A 26,018-nucleotide genomic window follows, 5' to 3' on the forward strand; every position below is an offset into this window, starting at 1 on the left:
GTGCACAGATGTAACTCACATGTTCCTGCTGATAGTTACTGAAAAAGAACGTTGTGCATTCTTACAATTATTATCCTAAGATTATCACATTGATCTTCAGGGCAGATGATTGCCGACATTGCTCATTTGTTTCAATGCTGATCTTAATCTTATAATTTGAGTTCTTTTTTCCTTTTGTTTTTTCTGAAAACTGGCAGATTTTTATTATTATTATAATAATATTATTATTTATTATTATTTTTTGCCTAAATCTTGCATTGTTTTAAATCCTGGTTTATTCATTTTGTAACTTTGCTTTGAAAAATGCTTGAAACAGAGTTTTCACCCAGCGTTATATCTGTGCATTCAAAATAAATAAATTCAACTCCAATTGTAATTCACTGTTATGTTTTCAAGTATTTAGAGCCCTATGAATATTGTTACCTATCAGCTCAGGTGTGTTCACTGATGAGTCCTCCTCCCTCTGTGTGTTTGCCACACTGATGAGAGTCTCTGCAAGGACACAAATGTGCAGATGCTTTCCTTTTTCATTTACACTTCCTGGAAACAGCACATTTTTGTCGTGCTGTTGTATCAGGCAACTTAAATGTTTTTGCTCATAGTCAACAGGACGTATCAGATTGTTCAGCTGGATGTGTTCCTGTAGCTCTGCCCAGGTGTGCTGTGTTACCTAACGAGGTGCATTGCTCAGTGAGGTGCACCTGGTGTGGGAAGGTGGTGTTTAAAAGCTCCCATGCCAGCAGCAGAGCAGAGAAGGTTCTGGTGTGAGAGCTGCTGGATCTGCTGCCTCTCAGCTTGAGATTTTATGGTCTTTTTTATATTTTGTATGTCTATAAATCCTGTGGATCTGATAGTTTTAAAGGTGTCTTATGTGGCTGATTTGGGAGATGATAATGATAAATTGCCCCTTTCTAGTCTTAGGGCAGAGCATCAATTTGATTTCAGCTACAATCTAGAAAAAAAAACTGAATAGATAATAAATAATTAATATTTGATAGGTTCAAACATAAAAGGACACTTGTTGCTGTTGGTGGGTGAATAAAGGCTCTGCAGGTTGTAGTAGACCCGTCTTCTCCCTGCAGATGGAGGTTTGTTTGCCTCCATCAGCAGAGGACATGGACGATGGCAGCAATGATGAAGGTGATATAAGCTGGCAGGTGACAAGGCCTGTTGAGCTCGTGTCTTACATCCCAGAGGAGAGAGAAGCGTCTGCAGCCAGCGAGGAGTCCACACTGATCTGCAGTGTCATCAGTCAGCGAGCGACTTGGTGCAGATTGAAGAGATTTTAGTTTATAAGGGGACTTGAATCCTCTGAAGGAAACGTCTGAGCCAGCAGAGTGTTTGATAAAGTGACGAGTTATCTCTCACTCAAACTTTTACTTTTCTCTGAGAGCTGACTGACCTCTGTCGCCCCAAAATAACTGAAACTGCCCACTACAAAAAACACTTTCATCTGTCGGTCACTTCTAAGCTCCACATAAACCGGGAGCAACACCTGTTAATGCAGGTGTGAGTGGATGTCGTGATCAGACTATTTAAACTTTCTTTAAGTGGACTGTATATTGTCCATGTTATAAAAAAAACGTTTGCAGACTAAAATATTGTTTACAACTTTGATAACTTCTGAAGGTCCTCCTGTTGGCTCCCGGGGGTGACTGCAGAGCGCCGGCTGCTGTAACTCAGTCGCTGCCCGAGTCGTGGCCGCCTGCCAGCTTAGCGTCCTGAACTCTGCATCACCTCCACTGCCAAACCACACAGACACTGACAATAGGTTTAAGGCAGTCCCTGTCACCAGCCTGCTTGTGCAATCATTTAGTTGAATCCTTCAACTGTCAGTCAGCTGTCACTCCGAATGATTCAACTACTGCTGTGCTCAGAAACAACAAGCTAACGGAAACTAAAGTCATGGATTGAAGAGTAAACTATACATAAAGCAAATGTTTGTCCTCACACACAGGCCAAAAATATGACTTTGCTTAACTGAAAATGACTCTTTACAAGGTCCATGTCCAAATGATTTTACCAGCTATTTTTAGCAGGTTAAGGACTCTTATGTCCTGAATACAAGAGCGAGTGTATTTAACTTGGAAAAAAAACAATCTAAAAAGCAAAGCAGGGAGAAGCTCTGAATACTTTTAAACAGCTGAAAAGATATATAAATGAATACTGAGTTAGTAGAGTGAAACTTCCATTCTAGGCCATTTTTAAGTTTGGGAGTGGTTTGGGAATTTGACAGTTGATTTTAAAATTGATTTTTTTTTTTTTTTTTTAACTGTATATTGATGATTTTTATTCTGTGTGTTCATGGATGGATCACTGACTGGGCCTACCAGGCACAGGCACAGGGGCCTAAATGTAAGAGGTCCCCTGGCCTTCACTTGCAAAATTTAAGATGTCAAATTAACCTGTAGCAACCAGGAGACTCAACATGACCACAGAGAGACAGAACAAACTTGAGAAACAGGCAAAACAGCCACCAAGAGACACCAAACTACTACAAATTAGGAAAAAAAATACAAAGAGACACATAACAACCACAAGGAGTGACAAAGTGACAACAAAGAATATTCAAAACAAAAAAAAGACACAAAATTACCTCAAAATAACCTAATAATACTACTAATAATAATGATAATAATTACCACAGTGTCACCAAAATAAACAAAACATAACGACCAAAAGAGACACAAAACTACCTCAAAGAAACACAATTGACCTATGGCTAAGTCCCGCCCTCAAACGCGATGAGCCAATCACAGTGTGTATAGCAATTTCCATACACTCGGACATTCTCTGCCTGGACGTCCATTGAAATGCATTACAGAAAGTCAGTTTTGTTCGGTTTTATGAGCTTTTTCTGAGATTTGAAGTTTAAAAATGGTCAAACAGTGTGCATGGGGTACATGCAACTCTGACACAAGGTATCCTGAGAGGCTGGGCGACCAGGTGTATTTTTTACACTTTAAACCACATCTCAACTGAGAAAAGTGTCTCCTTTGGATAAAGTTGTGTGGTAACGTTAGACCACAACATCAACTCAACGTGAATAAGATTAACAATGATGTCTACATCTGTTCTAAGGTAAGACAACATCGTGTTTGAGGCAACATATTGTCACTTTGCTGGAAAGAAATATAAAGTTATCTTTAACATCTCTAGCTAACGTTAGCTAAAGTTAGCCTAACGTTAGCTCCTAGCTGTGTTGTTCATCATGTCACCTTGTTTGCTGGGAGTTCATTAGCCTATTTTGTTCTAGTTTTGTACTTTGGTGATTGTACATCATTGTTAGCTGTTGTCCAAAGGGCTCTAGTTAAGCTAACGTTAACTTCTGGAGCTTAGCTTCATTAACTTATCTGTAATGGCAGAGATAACAAAGGTTGGCAAACATTATGCTGAATGATTGAGTGTAAATACTGTAGCACTAAACTAACGGAGAGACACTCTTGGTAAAGATGGTAAAAAGGCCGTTATCCTTTTCTCATATTCTGAGCCAAAAACCTTAACTTCAGTGGCACTTTAACTTGTTGTCTTTGATGGTGACGGCAACGAGATGCGGTTCACAAGCGTACACTGTGACCTGTAAATTTTGGCTTGTAATTTAAGCTTTTCATCGAGCTTCTCAACAATAAAATGATGAATATATCCCTCCAATGCGTAGTTTAGGCCCTTTTGGTTACTTCTCAATGACATCTGATTGTTATGTCTCCAAAAAATCAATCAATTCCCCACTGTGAAATGCCGTGTACTGTGACACCTGCCATAGCGCCGGTCACTGAATGTTGATAGTTTGTCCGAGTGAGTGGAGGGGGGCGTGGCTTAGCCATAGGTCAATTACCTCAAGGAGACTCAAAAGGACTACAAAAATACACTAAACAATGAAAAACACACATTATCTCAGAGACTCAGACGACTACAAAAAAGACACAGAACAGCTGCAAAAAGACAAAAAAAATACTATAGAGAGACTTAAAACTACTTCAAGGAGACTCAAAACGACCAAAAGAGACAAAATGACCTCATGGAGACCCAAGATGACGACAAAAAAGACACAACACAACAAAAGGAAACACAGAATTAACTCATGGAGACCCAAACGATGACCACAAAAAGACACAAATTTACGTCAGAGGCCTGAACGGCTACAAAAAAAGACACAAAAACACCACAAAGTCTGTGTCTTGCTCCTATAGAAGGCGTGTCGGGGCCCTTTGCATTGTTGTGCTCAGGGGTTCATTGTCTCATAATCCACGCATACATGTACGAGAGTAAAAATGTGATGTCAGTAACAAACACAAACTCTCCAACTCTAAAGCTTTAGAGCAGGAGACTTTAAAACTGGGAGCAACAAGCTCTGATAAATCCAGCGTACACTTCCTGCTCAGCAGCAGACAGCAGACAGACACAGTCAGACACCAGCTGCTGAACAGAGAGGAGCGTTTAGCAGCTAAAGACATAGATATGTCCCTCAGGAGCTGGTGGAGACCAAATATGGAGCTAAAAAGGAGAGACCTTGACTCCTGATGAATCATCATGTTGCTCTGTGACTGCTCGATGGAGACGCATATCAGGGCTGTGTCTGTGGTGCAGTCAGGCTGTTCTCATGCACAGTTCGCACATTTCTGTATGCACCAAAATTCATACATATCCCGAGTTATCATGAGTCAGTAATTTGTTCATAACCATTGTATTTTTGAAGGCTGCGAACACGTCCAATGTGAAGTCATTTTACATCATCACCATGTTTCTGTTCCTGACCCAAACCACAGTAACTTTACCTGCCTCAAGCTTATCTTTCAACAGGATGAGTGGTTACGGAGAATGAATGAATGAATGAATGAATGAATGAATGAATGAATTATTAAACAGTGTCCCCAGTATGGGGAGTTGAGCCCTGACTGCTGGAGGTGAAATTCATCAGTAGCAATTATTTAGTGACGCCCTGAACACCAAAACTCTGACTCTTACATAAAATCAACTGCCCCCCTGTCTCCATCTTTTTCACTTTTCATTGTCAGCTGGTTTTTACTTTTTCCTTCTTCAGACCTCCTGTGAGGTGAAGCAGAGTACTTTTCTGTTGTGACGACCCTGCGGCTCTTATTGGCTTTAACGTGGAGGCCTGTAATGACCTCAGTGTGATTGATTCAGCAGTCAAACCTCACAGATGATGATGGTCTTTATGTATTCTTCTGTCAGACTCCTGTGCGCGCACTTATTGTGTTTTACTGGACCTGTCAATCAGCTGTCACTCAAAATAACAGTGGAGGGGCGGCTGAAGTGGCGAGTCAGCAGCAACACATTGACTTAACTGTCAAGTTATTGTTGTGTGCTGCAACTTCTCTGAAGTAAAGGCGTGTTTAACTTTGGTCACAAGTTGTCATTCAAGGTGTTTAACAAGTTGACAGCATTCAAACATCTGACAAAATGGATTAACTCCTTATTCATATTAAACTGCAGAATTTTCCATTTCATTTTTCTTTGTATGAACCTATAACCAAATGGTTTTTGTGCCCAAACACAACCACACATTAACCACAGCATTGTTAAAATGTAAAGTTTCAGCTTATACGCTACATAACAATATACAAATACAATATATGCGTGGTTTGCAGAAACTAATAATGCTAACATTTTTTTCTAGTGACTCAGCTGGTCAAGACTGAAACTGCTGTGAAGAAACAACGAATCTATTTCATCATTATTTTCAGTGTTTTCTTTTCCTTTTTATTTTATTCCCCCAAAACAGGAAAAAAAAATCTCTAAAAAAGTATATAAGTAGAAAATTTAAAGAAAAATATGAATTAAAAATAATGAATTAATGAAAATTAAAATTCAAACGTGAAAACTGTCTGCTGATGAAGATCACGTGAAATGATTGAACGCCCCAGATGAGCTACAATACTGACTTTATGTTGAGATTGTTTAGACACATCTTGAGACCGAAACAGGGGCGAGAACTAAGACTTGTTTTTTTTCTTTTTGTCAATTAGTCATAACCAAAAAGATTTTGGAAAAATTAAAAAGGCTCAATTGACCTATGGCTAACCACGCTCCCCTCCACTCACTTGGACAAAGTATCAACATTCAGTGACCGGCGCTTTGGCAGGTGTCACAGTACACGGCATTTCGCAGGAGGCAATTGTTGATTTTTGGGGACATAACGATCAGATGTCATTGAGAAGTAACCAAAAGGGCCTAAACTACGCATTGGAGGGATATATTCATCATTTTATTGTTGAGAAGGTCGATGAAAAGCTTACAAGCCAAAATTTACAGGTCACAGTGTACGCTTGTGAACCGCATCTCGTTGCCGAACTCCCAGCAAACAAGGTGACATGATGAACAAGGCAGCTAGGAGCTAACATTAGGCTAACTTTAGCTAATGTTAGCTAGAGATGTTAAAGATAACTTTATATTTCTTTCCAGCAAAGTGACAATATGTTGCCTCAAACACAATGTTGACTTACCTTAGAACAGATGTAGACATCATTGTTAATCTTATTCACGTTGAGTTGATGTTGTGGTCTAACGTTACCACACAACTTTATCCAAAGGAGACACTTTTCTCGGTTGAGATGTGGTTTAAAGTGTAAAAAATACACCTGGTCGCCCAGCCTCTCAGGATACCTTGTGTCAGAGTTGCATGTACCCCATGCACACTGTTTGACCATTTTTAAACTTCAAATCTCTGAAAAAGCTCATAAAACCAAACAAAACTGACTTTCTGTAATGCATTTCAATGGACGTCCAGGCAGAGAATGTCCGAGTGTATGGGAATGGCTATATGCACTGTGATTGGCTCATCGCGTTTGAGGGTGGGACTTAGCGATAGATCAATTGTAATAGCTTAGCCAATGCATTCTGATGCCAAAGTTGTGGAGAACTGGCGTTTGGTCAGTTACTTCCTTCCTGTCCTTTCATGTTGCCGTGGTATGCAGCTGGTTGGCATTATTGTGTAATGGCACCTGGCAGCATCAGAAAAACAATCTGTTGTACCGACGTAGTGCTTTTATTTTGAAAGAGACTGTATGCAAACTGTACATTTCCTGTGAAAACAGACAATGCATGTAACAGGCTGAAGTTTACACGGCGTCCCAGAATGCCAACAACCAACACGCCCAGGGTACCTACTTTATAGATGTTTGACACATCTTTTATTCATTATTTTTATTTAACTATTTCTAACTTTTTGTCAGTTTTTCATTTCCTGGCTGACGTACAGCCGCTCTCAGCTCTGTGGACATGTGATGGTCCTTCTAAACTCTTGGCTCCTCTGCTGTTCCACTAAAACCCACTCAGGTCCATGCTTTATTTATTTGTCCGGAGGATCTGCTGCAGGCATTTAGTTTCTCCACCTGCCTTTAATATTGATGGCTACAAACCTGAAGTTAGTTTCAGCTTCCAGGAAAAAAATCTCTGCTCAGTTTCAGCTGCATTTAAAATCCAACATCTGCTGCATGTTAGACATCCTCCTCCATCACTGTGTCTCTGTCTCCATCACTGTGTCTCTGCAGTCCATCACTGTGTCTCCGTCACTGTGTCATTCTCAGATGGCAAACACAGACAGGTTGCTAATAAACACCCATGTTTGGTGGCTAAAAAAGACAGAAAAAAGTCTTGCTAAAGACAGTTTTGTTAATTGCTGCAGCTTGGCAAGCACCTTTACAAAATTAGCACGTGTACTCAGGTTTTTAAAATGCAGGAAATCCCATTAAAAATTGGCGATAGACTCCATTTACATTAGCAGTCGGCCACAATATGCAGTCGACAATATGCTTTTCTCTTTTGTTCACTGGTGTGTCACGTTTGAGGTCATGACCACTGTCAACTTTGTGCGAACTAAATCTTAACCTCTCTAACTCCGCCAGGACGCCGACGTCCTCGCTCCCCCCCTTCTCTGTTAAATGTATCTCCCAGGCACACTGCATCATCAAACCATGTGATGTTTGGTATTGCCAGATTCAGGAAGCTCTCGACTTTTCCAAAATAACATCCTTTTTCTTTTATTTATTATGTATTTCACACCAGAGCAGCCTAAACACACAAAGTCCAAAATCGCGATGAGTGGTGACAAGTCATGTCATGTCATGTCATGCGTTTTTTGATGGGAAAAGTTAAAGGATTACTCACGAATGTTTGAAGCTGGCCAGGGTTCAACGCTAAGGTTTTTTTTCACTTGCCCGGTCGGGCAAGTTGGTCACAGATCTACTTGCCCTAAGTCAGTTTTTACTTGCCCTATAAAAATTGTTTAATTTAAGTGGCTATCAAATAACAAAGACTGCAGTTATTTTATGTTATATAATCTTTATTCACGCTGTATTTATTAATTAAAACAACATATGTCATGTATTGTAGCTTAATTCCTACACAAAAAGGGCTTAAAGTGAAAAATTTGTCAATCGTTCTCGTCTATAATTTTGCGCCCTACTTGAGCCATGCCCACCTCTATTTATTTTTCACCCCTCTCTCCAGTTCTGCTGTATTAACACCGGGTTTAAGATATTTTGCTTCCATCTCTCTGCCCTGCTCTACTCTACTTCAACGCTACTTAGCTCTCTCTCTACTCTACCAGTAGACTACCACATCCACCTGTTGCACAAAACGCACACAGCAGTGTTTCCCCTAGGATGGAGTTGTAGCAGCGGAGGTGAAGCACACGCATGAAAAATAATTTTCACATGCGTGAAACTTTTTTGTATGCTTGCAAAGCACAGCCTGCTGGGATTTTTCAGTGTATCTACTGGCACCAGAAGGGCTCTTTAGGACTAAGTACATACAGTACATGTGTGCACAGTATGAGCAGGTGAAATGTCTGTCTAGCTTACATATGAGGTGTCTCAAGATTTAGGAGCATACAATTTTATTGAATATAATAAAGTAAAAAGTCACTTGACATGCTGCTGTTTTGTGTTATGACCTACCGGTATTTAAGTGTTGGAAGTTGTTATTTACGTGACAACACCTGAACGCAACACAAGCTCTGCATGAGTGCCGTGCTGAGCTGTTGTGCGAGCAGCGTGTTTGTCTGTGCCTAACATCAGCCTGTTAATGGTTATTTACACAGTGTCCATAACAATAATTTGTCAGCTGACAAACTGCACCGGGCTCGGGGTCAGGTTTGGTCAGGAAAATGCGTCCCGAGCCGCTCTAGCGTGATCACCTGTGTGTGTGGCGAAACTCCGCCGTGCGCGATACAGAGAGCAGAGGAGAATTGTTAACGCGTGACCATGTAGAGAAAGAAATGACACGATGACATAACACCATAAATAGTATATTGTTATGTTATTATATGAAGCGTCTGTCGCGCAAAATAATATCAATGGGCGCTGTGAGCAGGACATTGTTACACAGCTGTGCCTGTCACTTCAGGCAGAGAGACGACTGCATCAGAGCAGAAGAGCACGTTTTAAAATACATTTATTTTATCAATTAGTCATTAACTTTTACTATTTTTAGCAACTTGCCAGATCGGGCAAGTGAGTTGTTAGTTTACATGCCCGACCGTGAGTTTTACTTGCCCCGGGCAATCGGGCAATCCTTATTGTTGAGCTCTACTCGCTGAGTGTTGTTTGATCACTGACAGTACTGTTTTGAAGCCGAGTGACCGACTTGTCATTTGGAGCTCCGCCTGGATCTTTTCATGGAAAAAACACTGTAGAATGGTCATACTTTGAGCAGTCTTCTTAAAATTTGTAACAAATGTTCATTGATAGTGTGCTTACAGCCCCACAGTGCCATTTACCTGCTCAGATGAAGCCACAGACAGTTATTAATCCTGAAACACATTTTTTATTTTATTTTATTTTCGGCAAAATCTTCAATTTTTTACTGACTTCAGAGGCCCATTACTCTGTCTCTCTATCACCTAGAGTGTTTCTGAGACTTTCACAAGAAACTTCAGAGAGTTTTCTTTCTGGCAAGACCTCATGCATGCATGTAGTCAGAGCGGTTCAGAAGCTACAGTCATTTTAATTTGGGTATGTCATTTTAGGCGTTTTTGCTACAAAATGGGGGTGGAGCACAATTAAACAATGTTCGAGCACTTCCTTGACCGAGATGGTGGGTATTTTGTGGTAATGTGATCAGCAAAGGGACGAAATCAGCACACCCACCTGTGTGTTGTTCTTCCATCACTGCTGATCAGAACCAGTCGGAGCTGGAGCCAATAAATACCCGTGATTACCGCAGAGTCATTGGTCCTGGGAATGGATGCCGACTGTAACCTCTCCAATTAAATACAAAAGCAAGATATTCGTGAGGGTTTTGTCCAGATGGGAAGGGCCTTAAGTCAGCTTAAACTATGTCACTTTAGATATACTGATAAGAATGAATCATACAAATGTAACGTATCTGTGATTTCCAGAAATGACCAAAAGCAGAAACATATTTTCATCTGGGCTGAGTACTTTTCTTCCATGTTTGATGTGGGTTTCTTCGTCTTACTTCTTACTGGTACCGGGTGCTTCATATTTTAATCAAAATTATTCAAACAGTTTTTTGTGTTCTACTGGACAGTCTGAACATCTCCATCTCACTGCAGTAATGTGGCACACTTTTATTTTTTTTTTCTTTACTTTTTTTCTTTATTTTGTAGCTTTTCTATCCATTATTATTTTTTATAAAGTTATTCTGTTGATTGTTTCCTTGAGTTTTATAAGAAGTCTTTTAATAACACTACAGCTCCCTACCTTTCCTGTAAACGCTTCAGTTTACTTTAAATACTTTATTTTTTTATGTACTATGTATATTTCAGAGTGGGTAAAAAGTACTTGTGTATATATGCAAATGTATTTATGTCTTTACATCTCTTATAATAACTCTAGTTTTGTGGGCAAACATTTTTTTGTTTTTAAGATTTTCTTTTTGGGCATTTTGCTTAGGGACAGAACAGTTGGAATCGTGAAATGGGGACAAGGAAGGGATGCAGCAAAGGGCCACGGGCTGAAATCGAACCCACGGCCACCACTGCAAGGACACCACCCCCGCACATGAGGCGCCTGCTCCACTCATCGAACCATTGGGCGCCGCCCTGTGCAAACAAGCTGATAAATAAATAAAGTAAAACAACAAAAACTAACTCTGAGTGATTTTCTGATCAATGATGTGCTCTGAAATGTGTGTGTGTGTGTGTGTGTGTGTGTGTGGGCTCGCTCTGATGCATGTCTTATCTCTGCTAACATAATGAATTAGCTGCGCTCTCAGATAAGACAGTGGGCGTGTTTGGTATTGATGTGGGCGTCTGCAGTTAATGGAGCAATTGGCTTCCAACCTCCACAGATGTGAAGATACTGATCGACGAGTGATGAAGCTTTTATCATTTAAGAAAGTACTGATAGTATCGCTGCCCCACGAGGAGACAGAGGGATTTAACTGTGATGAGATGAATCAGACGCCACACAGACATGATGTCGAGGGAGGAGGACAGAAGAAGGGAGGAGACGATTAACATTGGATTTGTTTCTGTACATGTCGGGCAGGATATGTTCCTATCTTTTTACCGTGACCTGTTTTAAAGGTTCCTAATCCAAAACCACGTGCTGCTGCTCTGAGAGCCTCCACTCTGCAGTCTTTCTTCCACATGTTGAACCAGCTGCAGAGATTTGACCCCATTCAGACCGCACAGCGTCAGTGAGGTCCAACAGTGACGTTGGTGATCACGTCTGGCTCACAGTCCAGTTTGTACCAGAGGTATAAAAGCTTTTTTAACCAGAAAAGGCCTCACTGTGATTAAAAATCTCCCTCACAAGTCACAATCACAAGTCAGGTCAACACATCCTGGATCAGATGGAGGCAGATATTCAGTCATAACATCTACAATTTATAATCCTATAATTCCCAAATCAGCGTGCAGCAGAATCCAAGCTAACCCTTTTTCCTATTTCAAGACAAATGTTAGGAACAAATGGCAAGAACAGGTCTTGTGAATATGTCACAGAGTGCAGACTATGGCTTCCAGCATTTTTCAGATGGATATATAAATAAGGAGGGTGACTGAAGTCAAGTTCTTCCACATCAAACTGAGAAAACCTTCATTTAACACTTTACTTTCTGGCTCTGTCATTTCCAAACAATTTATTCTTTAATTTGTTGAAAGTTTCCTGGAAATGATTTTGTAGTATGGAACATATTAGAAACAAATTGCTTACAAATAGCTGTGCTGTGTTTGAAAGCAGTTTCAGAGGGATTTCTTTGACATATTTGCTCCATTTACTCAAATGTGTGTGTATATATATATAGATCGATCATTCATTATTGGAAGCTTTACTCTTCATGTATATGTTAACTGTATATATTTGCCTGTGAGCATGTAATAAAGACTGACTCCTTTTTACCTGCAATTGACCTATGGCTAAGCCACGCCCCCCTCCACTCACTCGGACAAACTATCAACATTCAGTGACCGGCGCTATGGCAGGTGTCACAGTACACGGCATTTCACAGGAGGCAATTGATGATTTTTGGGGACATAATGATCAGATGTCATTGAGAAGTAACCAAAAGGGCCTAAACTACGCATTGGAGGGATATATTCATCATTTTATTGTTGAGAAGCTCGATGAAAAGCTTAAATTACAAGCCAAAATTTACAGGTCACAGTGTACGCTTGTGAACCGCATCTCGTTGCCGTCACCATCAAAGACAACAAGTTAAAGTGCCACTGAAGTTAAGGTTTTTGGCTCAGAATATGAGAAAAGGATAACGGCCTTTTTACCATCTTTACCAAGAGTGTCTCTCCGTTAGTTTGGTGCTACAGTATTTACACTGAATCATTCAGCATAACGTTTGCCAACCTTTGTTATCTCTGCCATTACAGATAAGTTAATGAAGCTAAGCTCCAGAAGTTAACGTTAGCTTAACTAGAGCTCTTTGGACAACAGCTAACAATGATGTACAATCACCAAAGTACAAAACTAGAACAAAATAGGCTAATGAACTCCCAGCAAACAAGGCGACATGATGAACAACGCAGCTAGGAGCTAACGTTAGGCTAACTTTAGCTAACGTTAGCTAGAGATGTTAAAGATAACTTTATATTTCTTTCCAGCAAAGTGACAATATGTTGCCTCAAACACGATGTTGACTTACCTTAGAACAGATGTAGACATCATTGTTAATCTTATTCACGTTGAGTTGATGTTGTGGTCTAACGTTACCACACAACTTTATCCAAAGGAGACACTTTTCTTGGTTGAGATGTGGTTTAAAGTGTAAAAAATACACCTCGTCGCCCAGCCTCTCAGGATACCTTGTGTCGGAGGTGCATGTACCCCATGCACACTGTTTGACCATTTCTAAACTTCAAAACTCAGAAAAAGCTCATAAAACCGAACAAAACTGACTTTCTGTAATGCATTTCAATGGACGTCCAGGCAGAGAATGTCCGAGTGTATGGGAATGGCTATACGCACTGTGATTGGCTCATCGCATTTGAGGGCGGGACTTAGCGATAGATCAATTGTAATAGCTTAGCCAACGCATTCTGACGCCAAAGTTGTGGAGAACTGGCGTTTGGTCAGTTACTTCCTTCCTGTCCTTTCATGTTGCCGTGGTATGCAGCTGGTTGGCATTATTGTGTAATGGCACCTGGCAGCATCAGAAAAACAATCTGTTGTACCGACGTAGTGCTTTTATTTTGAAAGAATGTCCAAGTGTATGGGAATGGCTATACACACTGTGATTGGCTCATCGCGTTTGAGGGCGGGGCTTAGCCATAGGTCAATTAGTGCCAAATGATTCGGGGTCTCATTTACAGTCTGTCATTTAAACAGGAAAAGCTCTCCTTTAAACAGCAGCCACAAAGTTAGAGGAACACGACTGTGTAAAATCTCATGATATGCTGCAGCATTAAGATTTCCTTTTACTGGAGCTTAGTGGGCCAAACCAAACCAGGAAAAGACCTACAGACCAAACCATCTCTCATTGGGACATGTTGCTCTCAGTGATCTTCACAGTCTCACAGGGATATTTTGGGGATTTACTCTATTTACTTCCTGTCAATATGAATGCTAATGGAACAGACAGAGATGAGGTTGTTATCTGCAGTAGAGAACAAGCGTCCGTACTTCATACACTAACCATCAGAGTGTGTTTTTCATGTCTCAGTGAGCATCTCTGATGACCATCCTCTTCTCTCAGCTCTCAGCTCTCAGCGTCAGCAGTTGATTCACCGTGTGTTGGTCAGCGACTCTCCATTAACCCCGAGTTTGTCGAGGTCAACCTCACTGCAAAGTGTCCCCTCAGACATGCAGAGCCACACAGGCTGCAGCAGAGATGTCACTGAGACGACTTTCCCTGCAGTATTTATGTGTTGTTAGGGTGACGCCTTCAGTTAATGGGCTGAAAGGAGCAGAGCAAGTCGAATAATAATAACAATTAATATAAGACTACACCTTTACCTACAGACACTACCTCTACTATTAGGAGTCTTTTTGAGTCTGTTGTCAAAAGTCAAGGTACAGTTTCCAAGCTCTTGACTTTTCAAAAATAACATAATTTTTCTTTCATTTCTTATGGATTTCGCACCAGAGCAGCCTAAACATACAAAGTCCAAAATCGCGATGAGTGGTGACAAGTCATGTCATGCCATTTTTCGACGGGAAAAGTTAAAGGATTACTCGCGATCTTATGCGGAGCTGTTAGTGGGGACTTAGCTCTTTTATAAAAGGTAAGAGTCTCACTCCTACCACTATTTTTGGCTGAGATATACCGTCTAGAAAGTGGGATCATAACTTTCACGTTTCATATGGCTTTATTTGGTGATATTTTATGGTGTTTCTGTGTCATAAACAACATCAGCTATCATAATCACACCTGATTTCAATAAGGTACAATGTTTGAAGCTGGCTGAGTGTTGTTTGATCACTGATAGTACTGTTTTGAAGCAGAGTGACCGACTTGTCATTTGGAGCTCCGCCTGGATCTTTTCATGGAAAAAACACTGTAGAATGGTCATACTTTGAGCAGTCTTCTTCAAATTTGTAACAAATGTTCATTGATAGTGTGCCTACAGCCCAACAGTGTCATTTACCTGCTCAGATGAAGCCACAGACAGTTATTAATCCTGAAACATATTTTTTATTTTATTTTATTTTCGGCAAAATCTTCAATTTTTTTACTGACTTCAGAGGCCCATTACTCTGTCTCTGTATCACCTAGAGTGTTTCTGACACTTTCACAAGAAACTTCAGAGAGTTTTCTTTCTGGCAAGACCTCATGCATGCATGTAGTCAGAGCGGTTCAGAAGCTAGTCATTTTAATTTGGGTATGTCATTTTAGGCGTTTTTGCTACAAAATGAGGGTGGAGTACAAGATTAATGTGAAAAATCAGCAGGAAGTGCTGAGTGTATTTGAAGTATCTTAGCAGTAATATAAAGACAGCAAATTAGAAACACCTGTAAATAAAAAACTTGTGTTAAAAGAGGGAGCTGGGAGCAGCAGTTTGGTGACTGTGACTCGTCTCTGCGCTGTGGAGCTGTACATTATACTGACATGATTATCATGGAGGTAATCCCCAGAGACACAGCAGTCACTCCCAGCTGTGCCGCTCCATCCACCTGATCTGACCTGCTGCTGTCGAGTCTTTAATAATTCAGCCCACTCCTCACTCTGACCTCTCGTCCATCTGTGAAGATCAAGCTGGTGTAAAGTGATTACTCTCTCCAGCTGACACAGTCCTCCACTAAACCTCCCTCATGGCTGAAATATTTACCCAGGCCTCTTTAGCAGCAGGGTGGAGGTGTGGGTGCAAAAAGCTTCACGTCCGAGTCGATCCACCGTAAACTAAAAACTTCCAGATTCTTTGTCTGTTGCAAGAGTCCCAAATCACAGACGGAGCCGAACATTTTGTTTTTGTTGTTTCACTTTTATCTGTTTCAGATTTACACAGCAGCTGCTCTGCAAACTGTCAGTGAAATGAACGGCTGTTTGGTGAAAGTGAAAACCCGCTGAGTGGCACTTTGTCAGCTCATGTGTTCATTCATCAGTTCATTCATCCATCTGTCGCTCACCTGTCTCTTGGTGTGTTCGCTGACCTCTCCCGGCATGTCGTGGGCGCTCTTGATGAGCGTGCGGGCGATGTGGTAATAATACACCGAGATGATGGTCAGAGGGATCAGGAAGTAAACCAGGAAGATCATCACTGAGTGGATCTTAGGATGCATCTGATTGGACAGCGGGTAGGGCACGCAGTTCACCAAGGTGACGTTAGTGTTGTCCCTGTGACCCTGGGAGGAGGAGGAGGAGGAGGAGGAGGAGAAAACAAGGACACAAGGAATTAGGGAGGAAAGAGGAGGAAACAAGGAGAGGAGACGAAAGAGGAGGAAACAAGGACACAATGGAGACAAGGAAATATAATAGAAAAGAGAAAAGTACAGGAGGGAGGGAAAGGAAATGATGAAACAAGGAGAGGATACAAGGAGAGCAAGTAAGGACACAAGTAGAGGAAATGAAGAAGAGTAGGAAGAAAGGAGCAAGCGAAAGATGAAGAGGGAATACGGAGAAGAGAAAATGAGGGGATGGAAGCAAGTGGGGGAGAAGAGGAAAGTAAAAGAGGGGAGGACAAGACGAGAGTAGAGAGGAGAGGAGTGAAACAGAAGAGTAAATAAAGAGGAAGAAAGGAAACAAGGAAGAAGGGACGACAAGATGACACACACAGGCATGGATGAAGAGAGGAAAAGAAAAAAGAGACCGAATGGAGATAGAGAGCGGAGGAGAGGAGGAGAAAGTGAAGGGACGGAAGAGGACAGGCAGGAGGACAAGAGAGGACACACAAGAGGACAGGAGAGGACACATTAGAGCTCATTGGTAAAGATCATAAAACAGATTGCAGAGAGAAATCAACGCGCTCGTGGTTCATAAATCTGAGTGCGGATGAGTTTACAGCTGTCGGGGGGTTGCTGTGTGCTGGGAAACCCCGACTGAGAGCAGCAATGAGCCTTCAGCAGGAAGTGATGGACAGCACACATTCAGCGTGAATGTTCAGGAGGTCACGAACACTCTGCCAGCAGACGCTGTTAGAATCATCATCATCATCATTGTCGTCATCATCACCTGCATCAGACGTGTTTGCTGGACTGTTCTCAGATCTATAATAGACTGTTATGAGGTTGAAAATGAAGTCCAAAATGAATTTATGTCCTCCAGTATGAAGCTCTGGTGCTCCATGTTAAAATGGTCTGTACCGGTTAGAGAGCTGGACCTTTTTAACCCTTTGAACTTGAAAAACAGTCTCACATTGCCTACATTGTTATTTTTGCCTATTGTGGTGTCATTTCTTGGAGTATCTTCAAATGCTCCATATTCCAAAAATCTGTACAACCTCAGGTTGGTTTGCCCCCTCAGTGCAGTTCATTTGGGCAGGTGTGAACACACCAAAACAACCAGACCGAGACCTTCTTGAAGAGGTGATCTCAGTCCGGTTACAAACAAACTCTGGTGCGGTTCGTTTGTGGTGAGAAGGTGTTCCGACCTGGATCTGAACCAACTGCAGTCACATGACACATTGTTTATGTTGGTTAAACATGAGCATGTTACAGTCCTGGAGAATTATTAATGTGCACCTCCTCCTGTACTGCCTTAATATGCACATTCAGCACATCCAATGCATCAAAACATTGTTTTCTAGTTGGAGCCGCGCCTCGTTTTCAAACTGTATGGTTTGACTAAAATGAACAATGACAGCAATATAGTCCACGATGAGCAGCGCTAAAATCAACCTGCGTAGTTGTCCCTCCATTGTGACATTAGAAAGTGTCACATTTATCTTGCAAGTGTACTCTTCTTCAACGTTTGCTTTACTTCCTGGATTTTTCCTGCATGGAAATTCTGACCAATCAAGAGCAGCTTTCTCACACAAGGCATTTGATCTGGTCCGCTTGTAAATGCTGCCGTGAGAACATGAACCAACTCTAGGCAATTATACAACTTTGGAACAACATGAGTCCCTGATTCAGACCAAAGGAGACGACTCTAGGGTTGAAAGCAGCCTTAGAAATGGGTCTAAGATGTTTAAAATTGGTAGGGTCAAGGCTTGGTTTCTTGAGAAGTAGGTGAACTACTGCATGCTTAAGTCAGGAGGGAACATTGCTGGTGAAAAGAGAGCTATTTATAATTGATAAAATGATGGGAACAACACTGTTAAAAACGTCTTTAAGGAATCTAGGAGGCATAAAATCTGAAGAACACAATGAAGGGTTCAGTTTGATATTGATGTATGGCAGAAGGGTTGTAGTGTGGAGTTTGAGGATCACTGGTGGCTTGACCAATCAAGAGTCTTATTTCATTTATATTGGTTGTGAAGAAGAATAAAAATTGTTCACAGATCACTGGGGTGGCTTTATTTCGCTGGTTAAGAGAAGATTTGATTACAGATTTAGTTGTTTTGAAGAGAATTATGTGGTTATGACGGTGTACTGAAATGACACTGGAGAAACAGGATGACCTGCTTCTTTTACAGATTTCTGACAGGTGGATAGGTTGTAGTACAGTAGTGTTTGTTGTAGTTGGTATCTGTTGTGTTCTCAGTGTCTGTAATTTACCTGCATGGGGACGACCTGAGAGAAAATGGCCTCAGGAACAGCCAGCAGCACGGACAGCAGCCAGATAGAAACAGCCTTCAGACAGGTCCAGAAGACAGCGCTGGACGTCTGGATGTCCATCGGGTTCACGATTGCCTTATACCTGACGGAGACAGAGAGACAAACATCCATCAGACGTCCACAGAGCAACAGGTCTCTGCACGGTCAAAGGCTCATTATTTAACTCAAAAGCAAACAGGAGGAAGGGAACATGAAAAACAGAGAGTCATTTAACTTTAATGGACCTGAATTAATATTTCAGACACAGGATGTGACATGTACGCTCCATACACTTGGTTCTTGAAGCTCTGTGATGTACTGTAGTGGTCAGTTGGAGAACTGCTGCAGCAGGTGAGTAATAACCAGATAATAATAAAAATGATAATAATGCACTTTATTTATAAACACCTTTTCAAGCATTCAAGGGCGCCATACAAGGCACAGTTTGAAGGATCTGAAGAGTAAAGGAAGTCAATGTTGTGAATGTCTTATTGGAGAGAGTTCCAGACGTGAGGGTCAGAATGTCTGAAGGATCTAGAAGTGTGTAGATGGTGATGTGAGTTGGATTGCAGAAGAGAATGTAAGACAGGGGTCAGTCAGCAACCTCCAGCTCTTTAGCCCCTCGTCTGTAGCTTTGACAGAAAATTATACATTTTAATTTTCATTGATTGTTGTAGGCTAAAAGTGATTCTTACATTCTTCAAATGTAAAAATGCATAGCCTATACAACGAGAAAAAAATTTTAACATTTCATCAACTAAAATCTGCGTCTGGTCTGGTCTGGCGCCATTTCCTCGTAAAAAATTACAAGCAATGGCTGAAGTGATCTTGCATCTTCCTAGATGGGCTAGCTATGGATTCCAAATCCAAAAAGGGAATGGGTAATTGTTTAACTTTGCAGCGTTGTTGATAAAAGCAAAGTACCAAATAATCAAAAACAGCCCACAGCTTGGCACCTTGTGTTAAAATATATTAATGAATGCTTATGTATTATGTAGATCTATTAGTAAGATTGATAGGCTTAATTCAACTTAAGAGGCTGTGTTGCCATAATTATGAGGGTGTGTAGATATGTAGGAGTTCAGACAGGTACGAAGAGGCTTGATTATGAAGGGCCTTAAAAGGCATGAGGGTGAGTAGATAATGGCTGAATTTTTATTTTTGGGTGCACTATCCCTTTAAGGGCCAAATGTGATATCTTTTAATGGGGCCAATAATCCCCGGCAGCACCCCTGTTTGTTGGTCTTAAACAACGGTCTGCAGCTTTGCAAACGTCTCGTCAAGGTGTCACACCATCCACCATACCCTCCACCTCCTGATGACAGAGTCAGCTCATTCACTGCGTCACTTTACAAACGTTGATATCACATGTATGAAAGGAACACGTCACTTATTTGTGGTTTGCAGAAATGAACACTGCCAACACTTTTTCCTGGCGACTGAGCTGGTTGACAAGTTTCTGACTTGTTACAGTTTGTTGAGGAATAAAATCTGATCATCAGCATATATCAGAACAATACTGCTGTATGATTCCACATCTTAATGTCATGCGTACAAACATCCTCAAAACCACAAGCACACACTCTGAGCTGTAACACCTTGCAGCAGTTCTGGAGAGCACAGACGCTCCTACAGGACACGTCACCTCCCATGGGGCATTGCTGCAATGTATTCTCATAGAATAGTCATATTATGTCCAAAGAAAAAAAAGTGACACAACACACAACAGTTTGTATCCTACGAATATGTGCCCCAAAAATGACGTTACATCCTTAACATACAGTTATGTACTCAATGTAAAGTTACGGAGGTTACGTTCATGAAAAGAGACATGGTGAGGTCAAACCTTAAAATGACTCAAAGTTCACTCAAAGTTTGGATCCAATCATGCAACTCCAGAGAGAGTCCTGCACACAAATCTAGTTTATTGTGACCCATCCACCGCCCCACCCTCATCATCTCCTACCTGCAACCTTCCACCTCCCAAAGCTACCAGGAGAAACACACGTCTTCTCCAAATTCTCCAGCACACACACACACACACACACACTGAGGTGTTTGACTACATTTGGACATGGATCTATGAATAAACAGATTAAATTGGACCTCAAAAGGCTGCCCCATGAATAAAAGAGTAAAAACCATTATGAAATGAGCCCTTTGAGATTTTCTGGACTGAACACAAACATAAATCATCCAATAATGATATCAATTTTCTCTTGACAGCATTAGTGGCTCCTGGCTCTTTGTTAGTTAATGAGAAACTCCAGCAAGGTGTCGGACGGCTGCAGACTGGAGGACAAAGACAGAAAACAATGGAACTCTGTCACTCTCACCATAATTATTCTTTATGTGTAGCTGCATTTTAAATTCCTCATTAGACAGACATCAGTGATTGAGCTGGGCGGGGGCGCTGGGTTTATTCATACCACAGAGGGACAGCCGTCTGCTCAGTTAATCGATGGATACATGCAGTATAAAAAGGAAAACCCACAGGAGGTTATTCTTGAGTCAGCCAGAAGACTCAAATTTTGATCACATCTGTGTGACACTTGAGTATTCTCCTCATGTTTTATCTGTTTTAATGGAAGTTTGTGGTTAAACTTCTTTTTTGTTTTTGGTAACTCCTGTTGTCTTGGCTCAAAGAAAAGAAAGATAAAATAGATTTTTAACCTCAGTGACGTAAAGAAAACAGAGTTTGGTTTTACAATCTTACAGGAGGCGAACACCGACCTCCCGGATGAGCTGGTGGTCGCTGGACCCATCAACCACCCTTTCCGCCCTCTTAACTGTCGTCCCGCCGTGTTTCCCCCTGACACAACACTGGGCACCATTTAACAATAATAATAAGCCATCCTTCCATGCCGACATGAAAGGACAGGGTTTCTTTTGTCACCGACCAAGCACCGGTATTCGACGACTTCAGAGTGAGGCCATGTTGGAATGGTCTTTGATGCTTTTGGCTCGTACAGAGTTCTCTTTACAAATAGTTATTGACCATGAATGGTTTGTCTTGTATATGGACGAAATGCTGGATAAAAGAATAAATATTGACATTGTACGTTTCTGCAAACCACAGATACCTTACCTTTGTACATTTTACATAGCAGATAAGTCGAACTATGTTTAGGCACAAAAAACACTTTATTATATGGTTATGATCAGGAAAAGATCAGTGGTATGCCTCCGCAGACCAGTCAAGTGGCATTTACAGTTAACATCTGTGTCTGTCTAGAGTCATACGTAGCCATGACAGCTGATAATGCCTCAGATATGCTGCAGAGACACTACAAATTCTAACTTCACACATATCTTCAAACCAGCAGCACAGAAGATCTATACAATCAGCACAGTCTCAAGATTAGAGTCACCAATTCAGTATCTGATCAAATGTCTCCGCTTTCTGTTCCTGAGATATGATGCTGAGTTATGGCCAGAAAAGTGTTTTGAGATATCGTGTTTACAAGAATGAGACGGCCAAGGTTACTGTGCAGACAACTGTGCAACCAGGAAGGAAACAGGTAGGAAACCTGTGGCTCTAAAGTCACATGTACATGTCTCTTGTACTCCACCCCCATTTTGTAGCAAAAACGCCTAAAATGACATACCCAAATTAAAATGACTGTAGTTTCTGCACCGCTCTGAATACATGCATGCATGAGGTCTTGCCAGAAAGAAAACTCTCTGAAGTTTCTTGTGAAAGTGTCAGAAACACTCTAGGTGATACAGAGATAGAGTAATGGGCCTCTGAAGTCAGTAAAAAAATTGAAGATTTTGCCTAAAATAAAATAAAAAATGTTTTTCAGGATGAATAACGGTCTGTGGTTTCATCTGAGCAGGTAAATGACACTGTGGGGCTGTAGGCACACTATCAATGAACATTTGTTTCAAATTTGAAGAGGATTGCTCAAAGTATGACCATTCTACAGTGTTTTTTCCATGAAAAGATCCAGGCGGAGCTCCAAATGACAAGTCGGTCACTCTGCTTCAAAACAGTACTATCAGTGATCAAACAACACTCAGCCAGCTTCAAACATTGTACCTTATTGAAATCAGGTGTGATTGTGATAGCTGATGTTGTTTATGACACAGAAACACCATAAAATATCACCAAATAAAGGAGTTAGAGAGGTTTTAATAGTGCTTGGACAAATGTGTTTGCATTCAACACTGCTAATAATAATTAGCTGAATGCAGAGAAGCCACCTTGTGATAAACATATTAATAAACATCATTAATGTCATGATCCTCATCATGACAGCCCCTCCCTCTCCCTCATGTGTGTGTGTGTCATTCCCTGTCTGTATTACTCCTCCTGTGTTTCTCCCCCTGTCTGTTCTGTGTGTGTGCATGTGGGCGTGGCTTCCTTCCACAGGCAGTGCCAGGTGAATCCACTCCAGTAATCAACCTCTCCATAAAGCCTCTGGATTCCTCCCTACTCGTCGCCAGATCGTTTCATCCGTCTGCGCAGTAGTTTGTATCCTGGCTCCTCTGTGTTTGATCTCATGTGAGCTACTTCACTGCCTGCCTGTGGACCTTCCTGCTGCCGTCAGCTCTCCTGTGTTTCCCCTCGGAGTGAGTACGCTCGAGAAGACGGAACCTACTGCGCCGTGCCGCAGCACCGCCGCCATTACCACGTGGCGGACGCCACACCACGGACACTCTCACTCTCCTCCTCACCGGTGCCTTCAAGGAACACGTCGGGATCCTGGGACCACGCTCCACCCCTCCCCCTTGCACTGTTCTGCACATTTGAACATTAAAGACTTGTTATTCACTGTGTACCTGTTTCCTGAGTCGTGCTTTTGGGTCCAGGCTTTAAACCAAATCATAACAATTAAGACCTATTAATATTGTTGACAGGCTAATTTAGACTAAATGGACTGTGTTATCTTAATTATTAGGCTCAAATATGTTTTATTTATACAGGAACATGTTCCAATAATTCCTCTAACAAGCTGGAATTAAGTTTAGCAAAGCTCCTCTTCAAGCTCCACCACAGAAACAAAAGGTTAGTCTCCGATTAGCACTGTTGGAATATCAGCCAAACAAATCCCAGTTTAAACCTCTTCAATCTAACCACTGAGTCCACTGCCCAAAGAAAAATACACTGACTCAATATTCAGAGACCAGGCGCACCATTATGGTTCAATAAAGACTGTGAAGGCGTCGACTAAATGGAAGTCTGAATCATTTCATTCTTCTTTTGAAATGTAAATAAAACATTTGGTGTCTGGTTTATTCTGTTTTTATCTCTGTAGCAATGGTTGTTATTGAAGGAAAGAAGAAAAACATCAATATACAGCTGATTGCAAACTTTATGACGGTAATGCTCATGTTGCAGAGATGTTGTCGCACTCCGCAGCGTAATTTGTGTATAAATGTGATACGGAGCCTCTTTCATCCTGCTGATGTTTGTATCAAACTGTCAGGATGTTAAACTGAGTTTACGTAACTCTGACTGTTTCCAGAGACGCTTACATGACTGGATCTTGTATTTCCACCAGGATATCTCGTCTTCTGTCAGATTACAGTTTGATTAGTCATCCTGAAAAACGAGTCTTTCTCTTCCTGCTGTATTTTATTCAGAGACACAAACAAGGTCACGGCCAGTTCGGATCAGTCCAGGTTTTCACTCAGCCTAAGAGTGGACTGCACCTCACTCTCCGTCATCCACTCCTCACACATGAATCTTACATCATTGCAGTGTCGTTATTGATTATTTATGACATGCAGGAGCTGAGAGTTTTACATTTAGTCCCCAGGCGGTAACATTTGGCACACACAGTCCAGGCTGACTCAGTGATGAAGGTGTTTTTCAGCTGGTGAGACTGAAACTGTGACGAAAGTCTGCAGCAAATGTCGCCAGAGATTTACAACAAGAATGAGCAATAACGGTGGCAACGTAAGCGGAGGGGCCTGGAAACTTACAGCCTCGGTTGAAGTACAGTATATGGCCAAAAGTATGTGGACAGTTTAACTTTAGACGCCATGTCCAGATCTGAGCTTTTGTTTTTAATTTCTCAAAGCTAATTGGAATCAGTACAACCTGATAAGTGTAAAAAACTGTCTTTGAACAGCGAGTAGTTTTTCCTCATATGGGGATGATGGGTTTATTCGTAATAGTCACAAGTTTGTAATGAAGCAATATTACATGAGAGGGTCTGCTTTAAGGTTATTTGTGCCACAACAGTGATGTGGTCAGAACTGAGGCGCTTGTGCCAAAGATCGTAAGCATCCCTGACACAGATTTAGCTACTATCTGCAAACTTAACATGTCTTTAAGCTAGTACAGCGTCGTGTCACCGGCACAGCTTCTTAACATGTTTTAATCTAATGAAATATTCTGCTTCAATACATATTTGATGGTGTTTTCAGAAACAACTTATTCACTGCGGCCTGCTGCACTCCAGGGAGGCACCTGCACTAGTTAATATTACTGATAGTGCTGTTTGTTAAAGAAAGTAATACTGCAATACTACAATAACAAAGTCCCAATGGCGTCAAATGAGAACTTCCTAATTATCAGTATCTTAGCTTGTTACGATCGCTAAAATTAGTCAAATCAGTTTACCATATCAAACCACAATCTTTATCAACACTTTAAACTCTGCAACAGAAATGGTCCACCACTGCCTAGTTTGCAATGTTTGCTTATTATGATGTCATTTATTTGAGTATCTTCAAATGCTTTATATCCGTAAAATCTGTACAAGCTCAGCTAAAAGGTTATGTTAGTCAATAAACCATCAGTCATCAATCAAAGTATTGAAAACGTGTCATAAAAAATACAAAATTGGATGTTTTTTTTTAGCTTTTACAAATAAAAACATAGAAAACTATAATTTCACAGTTTTTAAATGTAGAGACATAAAGAAAAGATTTCCTAATGCTCCATAGGTTATTTGAATTATTCATTCATTTTTATGAGCAGAGTGCAACGGTGCTCATTTGTTCCTCTGGCATCCTCTAACTGTTATGGTTCTTATTGTAGATTCAGTACAAGAGGATCGTGCAAACAATGATCTTCCTCAGCCTTCCACAGGAGGTCCGTTTTGAAAGGGTTAAGCGTGGATAAACAAGTTTCAACCATCAAACCTGATCAGGTTTTGGACCTTGTCCACTTTTGAGCCTGGATCCATGACATGGCCATGGTTTTTTACATGGATTAATGTGTTGTGCTTTCGGAACTAGATGGCACAAAAAAAAGTCCATGAATGAGGACAACAGGTCTAAGTTAAGCTAAATGAGTTATAAGGTGCAGCAAACCCAGAATGTAATGTCCTCAATGAGGACGCGGGGTCTCAGGAGGTTAATATGTGCTCTAACTCCACTCTCCTGGGTTCTGTCTCCCCAGCTGCACAGATTTACTCCCATTCAGACACCACAATATCAGCACTGATGTTTGTTGATCAGGTCTGACTCACAGTCACCCCGGTTCTTTCT

General features: G+C 41.2%; 1 protein-coding gene across 1 annotated transcript in view; it reads right to left on the minus strand.

The window, feature by feature from the left end:
• The window catches only part of nmbr (neuromedin B receptor), a 95,843-nt gene that overhangs the window by 33,517 nt on the left and 36,308 nt on the right, over positions 1-26,018 (minus strand). The window contains exons 2-3 of the mRNA XM_033649239.2: positions 18,534-18,675; positions 16,005-16,220 (exon numbers count right to left, since the gene is read on the minus strand). Of these exons, the coding sequence (XP_033505130.1) occupies positions 16,005-16,220; positions 18,534-18,675 (358 nt within the window). The remainder of the gene's footprint in view (positions 1-16,004; positions 16,221-18,533; positions 18,676-26,018) is intronic.

Source organism: Epinephelus lanceolatus, chromosome 13 (genome assembly GCF_041903045.1).
Source record: "Epinephelus lanceolatus isolate andai-2023 chromosome 13, ASM4190304v1, whole genome shotgun sequence".
Classification (NCBI taxonomy): Eukaryota; Metazoa; Chordata; class Actinopteri; order Perciformes; family Serranidae; genus Epinephelus; species Epinephelus lanceolatus.